We start from the raw sequence: 7,466 nt of genomic DNA on the forward strand, positions 1-7,466 counted from the left end.
ACAACCATGAATCTCACCCGCACCCCCTTCGTCCCTCGCACCATATCAAATCGCAACCCCGAATCGCATCCCCTGGGTTGAAGCTCAATCCGAAGGAAATCAATTGCACCTCCTCGTCGAAACTCAACCTGAGATTACAAGTTTGCAATGGTCTCACTGTGATTTTGAACTTATTCTCTATACTTGATGATCTGAGATTACGGTACTTGTAGATCTGAGATTGCGGATTTGAGATAGTTTTCACTATGATTTTGAATGGATTATGGTTTGATTGTAGGTTGATTGTAGGTTTTGGTTTGATTGTGAATTGATTTTGGTTTGATTGTGGATTTTAGTTTGATTGGATTTTGATGGAGAGGAGATGGAGATGATCGACGGAGATGGGGGAGATCGGCGATAGAGATGCGTTGGACTGAGATGCTTGCATTGGCGTCAGCGTCGGACTGAGGCATTGCACAGAGAGTTGAGACAAAGAAGGGTAGAGAACGGTGCAAATGAGAAACAGGCTAGCACATACAAATTGATTCTATGTGGTGGAGTGTATTTCTTTTAGAGTATTTTTTATTACGTGGCTTGAGATAAATGGAAGGCTGTTTTTGTGAGATTTGCAGCTCGACCGTTGCGAAGTACTTCTCTTTTCTGTTTTAGATCCGATTAACGTAAAGATAAATCCATCTTCCTAGATGGGCGGCTGAGATCTTTCATGCCGACTCAACTTCACTTATAAAATGGAGCAGCGGCTAGGGTTTTCTATAGACAGCCCCAAGTGCACACTGCCACATTATGTAGGCCGCGATCCTTTACACCGAGAAATCACAGCCCCTCTCTCTCTATCCCTCTCCCCGATCTTTATAGCTTCACAGAGCCTACAATGGATTTGTGATTGTTTGATTCTATTGTGTTTTTGTTATTGGGAAGGTTGGGCTACATGTACCAAGGGAAGGGTGACGATTTCGGTCAGTACCCTTGATCTTGAAATGCCAAAGTGGCTGTAGCCATATCAAATGTCGCAGAGAAGTTAACTGGCCGGTTTTTGTGAGATCTTTCGATCTCCGTCAACTATTCTGCTTACCGAACTTCTCATATTCTTTTATAATCTTCTCTTATCCACTTTTTTATTCTTAGTTCTTTTCTGTCGAAGTATTGAATGGGTAAAGAGAAGGGAGAGAAGAGGGAAAGGGCATAGCATTTAGCCTCTTTTAACAACCCTTCTCAAACATCAATTGCTGAAAAAAGTCGCCTTCCAGGCAGCCTGCTTTCATTTTCCAGCAGTACGCGTCTAACGGTGGCTACAGCGTTATCTTCCAAAAACAATCTTAATTTTTTATTTGATTATTTATCCATTTATTCCTTTCTTCTTACTTTTCTTCTTCCGAGATCTCGAAAACAAAGCATTCATAGGGATAAAAAAGGTCGAAAACTGGCTGTACTGATAGGTTTGACCATCAAAACGAAGCTCGTGTTGTGGAGTGCAGCGAGCAAGGGCAGTCGGCTAGTCAAATGTCTAAATAGTTTAAGTTAAACTTTTAAGACTACTTTTTTTTTTTAAAATTTATTTATTACATGGGAGGGTATTTGATCTTTGTTTTGAGAGATTGGGGATCGTCAATTGATCCAAAACTCTACTTTTGAACTAAAATAAATTTATCTATATTTTCCAAATTTGATCGTCACTATTTATCTTTAAAATAATAATTTATTCTAAAAATATTCTCAATGCTACTATTGATAACTGAGAAAAAAAATAGTTGTAAAATAATAATTTTAAGTAAAAATTAAATTATTAATTAATATATATAGTGTATTTATAAAATATAAAAATTAAAAAAATTATTATCAAAATATTTAATATTATATTATTATTTTAATTTTTAGATAGATAGTTTAATGTAATCAACCTTACCAATAGTTTTAGCTTTAGTCAAATCTCAATTTTTAATCAAATTTTAGATTTAATGGCAATAATCATTGCATGTCTAAAATTTAATTAAAATTTGATGTTTTGGCTAGCGTCAAACTCATTGAAGATACTAATCCACTTTGTGCCATCTATTCTAAAGTCAAATTAATAATTTAATAATTTGAGTAATTATGCCTAGTCTGATGTGAATGTCCTTACGGAGAGCACAAAAAAAAATTTCACTCATTTTATTTAATTATTATAATTTATTTAAAATTTTACATAAAATATAATAAATATTAAATTTTTTAAAATCTCAAAATAATAAAAAATGATTTGTACTTCAAATAGACAAGATTCATACAAACTCTGGTAAAGAAATATATCTCACCTAAAAAAAAGTGTTAAAAAATTATTCTTTATTAATAAGACCTATTTTTTTTCAAAGAACTTATATGAATTTGTATATATGAGACTTGTACTTGGTATTATTTCAAAATAATAATAATAATAATATTAAAAAATAATATTCTAATAACATTTTATTTAACTTTTAATTTTTATCTCAACTCATTTCATATCAATTCATTATCCAAACCTCCCCTTATTTGGAACTAGCATGGTGTTTTTCCCAGAAAAAATGAACATACAGAGAAGACGAGTCTCATACATTCTTCACCACAGAGTGACTTGCATTGGGTTCGTCTTTTATGATCATGAACTTCCAATTCTTTTGCTTGGATTGTTTGATTTGAATTATTCAGAGGATAGCTCATATAATATACACGCACATGTTTTTCGACATTGAATTTGAAAACGATGTTCTCATTAAACTTATAAATGACAACACAAAACAGAGAGACTTTTGTGTAAGTTTTGTTCAAAAGGTGTCCATATTCGGCCACATGAAACTTACTGTATAGTTGATTATCGTGACGCAATACTATAATATCATAGTGTCATGTTGTTTATTAAAAATAAATAAAAAATATATTCAAACCAAAAGAGCTTTTACTCATTTTGTGTTTATATTTTTAATTTTTTTAATAAAGAACGTGACATTATATGCTAGTGTCAATGTCAAGAGAGTTATATTTGACCGTAGAATAATGATATTTGACCATCTAAAATTTATGACTATTGTCATAGTGTCAGGTCATAAACTCTTATCAAGTATCACATTATTTTACCAAATCTGTAATATTATTTATCATCTTATAATGTAACATTAAATAATTAGAAATTATTTATTATATTTCATTTGCGAACTTATCATCTAATATATATTATGAGATGATGAGAGGATGATGATCAGAAAAAATTAATGATAAATAGATTTTTTTTTTTTTTTTACAGGATATCTTTGAATTTGTATCTAACATTGCATACCATAGATTTTTGTCCGAGGGCCATATATAGACGGAGGTCATGCAATAATATATGCCTCTCAAAATTTATTCATCTGTTCAAAAATAGGAACAATTGCAAGACAATGATCAACAGATCGAACATCCGAACTATAAAATTGAACTGCTAGCTCAGGCTTCCTCACCCAATCACCACTACTGATCATCCCACCCATCGAGTGAATATCTACGCAGACTGCTAGTAATTTTCTCTGCATGGAACAACCAAAAGAAATAAAAAACTACGAGGGCATGCCTACGCCATTGGCCCCTAGAGCTTCAGTCAAATACCCAACTCTTAACCCAACCTTACTTGCAAAATCGTCTCTACAATAGTATGAAATCGCCGGCGTGAACTCAACCGACGGTTTTCCGGCAGAAGAATCGTTATCAGATTCAAATATGTGTGCTTTTCCTGTTGGAACTCTGTTTATGGTCCGCTTGTAATTAGAACCAAACCACTTGGATTGCATGTACCCGTTTCTTCTCCATGGTGGTACATGCATGTCCATGCTTTTCATCGACTCTTTCATTGCTCTGCACATCAGCGTCACCACCTGCTTGAGCGCTTCCACTTTGCCCACAAATATGCGTGGAAGAACATCAAGCAACGCCGCGTATCGGTCCGTTGGACGAGCAATTTTGAACTCTCTGGCCAGCGAAACTTCGACAATGTATCTGTTTCCAGAGACATTGATATCAATGTACTCGTAATCCCCGGCTGGGAACCGCCCGCTTTTGTCCCATTTCGATTTGCAGAGGCCTGCACAAGGGGGATTTGGATATGTAATCAGAACACAAAAAATGACGCTGGATGCACGACTGGATATGATTGATAATTGAAGTGCTAAGATATGCGATGCCAACATATATAGACATCGAACAATTCTATCGAGATAACAGGATTTAATTCATAAACATTTAATTTTTCATAAAATAAATTCTACCGCGTATACGTTATGATCCAAAGACAAATATACGGCATTAATTCTTGATACTAACCAGCATCGAAACCCCTGTCACGCAGGCGAGCCATGAGTTCTCGTTTAAAACTCGGGGACGATCTATCTCCGATCAGCCCAAAGCTTGCAGACTCTGCTTCGGCACGGATCTTATGCTTCGCATCATGGTGATTGCCATCGCCGTCGCAGCCAAAAAGGTTCTGTAGCATTTCCTTGGCCTCGGAATCAGACCGATATTCTGACGAGTCTGAATGGTTTTGATCCGTTTCAAGCTCAACCTCTTTGCCGACTCCATCAAACCCACCACCATCTCTTTCAATGAATGACTTCACAAGATCCGATAAATCGGTGAGACTCTCCGGCGAGTGCTCGCTCCCGCTGCTCTCGCAGAGCCGCGACACGTCGTGAAACGCTGCCGCTACCCTCTCAAACCTCATCCGAATCCCAGGCATCGTTGCTAATGAACCTCGCAAACTTGTTTCCAATACCCTGTTTCTCAATTATCTATGGGCGCAAGTCTATTTTTTTTTCTCTTTTGTATGGTTATGCAGCTAGCCCTTTTGAGCGAGAAGAGGATGTGAAGGAGATAGAGACGGGATATACTTCGCTTATATTATATGTATATACAGACACAGATACAGTGAGATATTGAGAAATCTGTTTTGGAGAAATGATGTTGCTATGTCGTGATCGTGGCGATATTATGTGCACATAACTGACAATACAGAGATGACGAGAGTTCGTGGACAGATGATGGAATTCAAACGGCGTTATATACACAGATAGAGAGAGAGAGAGAGAGAGAGAGAGAGAGAGAGAGAGAGAGAGATTGTACTGGAATGTATGTGGACTAAATTAGGGTCTGTGACTCTGTACTAATGAAAAGGGCTGGTTTTGCGTCCAGGTTCGACCTTTTTGTATGAGTTTATAGGAAAAAGAAAGATTATACATTCGGATAATTGTATAAGGTGAAGGTTTAATTAATCTCGTTATTAATTAATAAATAATAATAATAATAAATAAAATCAGACTACCCCCGTGAGCCTTTATATGTGGGTCAGGCTCTCATACACTTTTCTTTTATCCTTTTATTTGATCTTGGTGGCACTGTTCATCTTGCTTTGTTTGTTTGTTTGTTTTTTTTTTTAGGCCGGTCCAAAGCCAGTTTTACAAGGTCAATAACCTGATGAGTCGGGCGCAGAGTAGCTCCTCAGACCGCTGGGCTGAATTCAACATTTTATTTTTTTTAATTTTTTAATTCATATTTTTTTATCATTTTAAAATATAAAAAAAAAATCAATATACAAATAATCATTTCTTTAACTATTAAGTTAAAAAAATAAAAAAATAAAAATATATAAGGTATCAAAATAAGTGACTAAAGTAACATTTTTCTAATCTGATTATCCTCTGCTCATATCAAGCGAGAGATTGGTACTGAGTTTAAGGCTCATATGGTTGTTAGACTGCATTCAACTCAGATGATTTTGGTTCAGATTTAAACATCTTCTAATATTTAAATACCTAACTCTCAAATAACTAAATTTATCTAAACTCAAAACCTGTTTACACGCGAGACTTATAATCTTTTTCAACTTCTCATAAATATATATAAACTCATATTAATATTCAAACACATTTAAACTCATCTTACATGAGTCTCATAAAACTCACTCTATCATTTCAGCTCACTATTATTTATAAAAAACTCAACTCATCCAAACGTGATAAAACGTTTAAAACTTAGATTTATTTTAAACAAAAATTAAGTTATGTCTAGCTCACCTACCCAGATAAAAAAATTAAAAAATTAAAAAAAATGATTTTTTTTTTTTTTGTAAAATTTGGTCTACCAGGCTTTCAAGTTTCGAAAATGAAAAATGATTCTCTCAAGCGCTTTTGCGCACCGAAGCGCATCAATGGCTGAGGTGGACTTAAATTTAATAAAATGGTGCGTCGTGAGGTTGGGACTCATTTTGGTGACACCTAAGGCCAAGAGAGCGAAATAGAGATTTCCCTCTCTCCCTTTCCCTCTCAGACAATTTACCGAAGAAGAATTTTGATATGGGGTTGCGTTAAGTTTTGAAACTTTCATTGTATAATGACAGAGGCTTCAACCTCTTATTCTCAAAGAAGATGGCTCTGCAGGAAGAAGAAACCCAACAGCTACAAGCCCTCAAATGGTCCTTGATGGTCTCTTCTGTGAGGAGGAGAGTTTTGAGGAAGAAGATGATATCGAGGAAGAAGGGAGGAAGAATGCTGATGAGAATGTGAAAAAGCACTCACTTTTCGGTTCAGTTTTGGTAGAGAATGACATGGTTTGGGATAATGATGAGCTTGTGTCCCTAATTATTAAAGAAGGAGAAACCCATGTTTGTCTGAGTGATCTAGACTCTGATCTCAGATGGACCTTCGATGGTGGCTCAGAAAGAGGCTGTGGATTGGATTTTGAGGGTTAAGGCGCACTATCGGTTCTTTACTTGGACCGCTTTTCTCGTTGTGAATTACTTTGATAGTTTTGGTTCTGGCCTGATGTTCCAGCGGGACCTGGATGAGCCATCTCGCCTTATTGTTTCTGTCATTGTCGATTTGAGGATTATGAGCTATCTTCCTTCTGTATTAGTTACTGCAACAATGCTTCATGTTATTGAAGATGTTAAGCCATATAATCCCTTGGAATATTAGAACCAGCTTACTAATGTTCTTAAAATCAGTGAGGAAAAACTAAATGAGTGCTACAAGCTTATCCAGGAAATATCTTAGAGCCATGGCCACAATCATAATTGAAGTAACAAGCGAAAGCATCTGTCAGCGCTGGGCAGCCCAAATGGCGTTATTGATGGATCTTTCAACTGTGATAGCTCTAATGACTCATGGGTTGTGGCATCATCATCCCCAGAGCCTTCTTTCAAAAGAAGCAGAGCACAGGATCAACAGATGCGGTTGCCTTCACTAAACCGTGTTTGTGGGTGTTCTTGGTAGCATTCATTAATCTTTCATTGTCTTAATGTCTACTGGTAAACATGGTATCATAAATTTCCCCTTTTTCATATTATTGATAGTATCTTTTTTGTAACTTGCAATCATGTTGTGTGCCATGATTTAGTATTTCATTCTGCTAAATCTTAAAAGAAAAAAAAAATGAAATAGAGAACTGGAATGTGGAGGGAGGGAGGGACGAGAATGAACGCAACGTGG

General features: G+C 35.8%; 2 protein-coding genes and 1 non-coding gene across 3 annotated transcripts; 2 read left to right on the forward strand and 1 right to left on the reverse strand.

Moving 5' to 3' along the window:
* Positions 1 to 986: 986 nt before the first annotated feature.
* Positions 987 to 1,088, forward strand: LOC121268749. Its single transcript, XR_005941258.1, has one exon. It is a non-coding gene; the product is annotated as a small nucleolar RNA snoR109 (small nucleolar RNA).
* Positions 1,089 to 3,329: 2,241 nt separating this feature from the next.
* LOC121268270 lies at positions 3,330 to 5,012 on the reverse strand. Its single transcript, XM_041172458.1, has 2 exons — positions 4,309 to 5,012; positions 3,330 to 4,069 (listed from the first exon to the last, which is right to left on the reverse strand). Exons 1-2 carry the CDS (start codon positions 4,718 to 4,720, stop codon positions 3,549 to 3,551), a joined length of 933 nt encoding a protein of 310 aa, XP_041028392.1. The 5' UTR covers positions 4,721 to 5,012; the 3' UTR covers positions 3,330 to 3,548.
* Positions 5,013 to 6,187: 1,175 nt separating this feature from the next.
* On the forward strand, positions 6,188 to 6,953 carry LOC121267054 (cyclin-D3-1-like). The gene is made up of 3 exons (XM_041170934.1): positions 6,188 to 6,196; positions 6,377 to 6,560; positions 6,673 to 6,953. Exons 1-3 carry the CDS (start codon positions 6,188 to 6,190, stop codon positions 6,951 to 6,953), a joined length of 474 nt encoding a protein of 157 aa, XP_041026868.1.
* The last annotated feature ends 513 nt before the right edge of the window (positions 6,954 to 7,466 follow it).

Source organism: Juglans microcarpa x Juglans regia, chromosome 5S (genome assembly GCF_004785595.1).
Source record: "Juglans microcarpa x Juglans regia isolate MS1-56 chromosome 5S, Jm3101_v1.0, whole genome shotgun sequence".
In the NCBI taxonomy this organism is placed as follows: Eukaryota; Viridiplantae; Streptophyta; class Magnoliopsida; order Fagales; family Juglandaceae; genus Juglans; species Juglans microcarpa x Juglans regia.

Excerpts from the sequence above, each read along its gene's own strand:
- LOC121268270 (XM_041172458.1), bottom strand. The coding sequence starts at position 4,720 with ATGCCTGGGATTCGGATGAGGTTTGAGAGGGTAGCGGCAGCGTTTCAC. Across the intron at positions 4,070-4,308 it reads TGACAGGGGTTTCGATGCTG|GCCTCTGCAAATCGAAATGG; the intron begins GTTAGTATCAAG and ends CCCCTTGTGCAG.
- LOC121267054 (XM_041170934.1), top strand. Across the intron at positions 6,561-6,672 it reads GAAAAAGCACTCACTTTTCG|ATGGACCTTCGATGGTGGCT; the intron begins GTTCAGTTTTGG and ends CTCTGATCTCAG.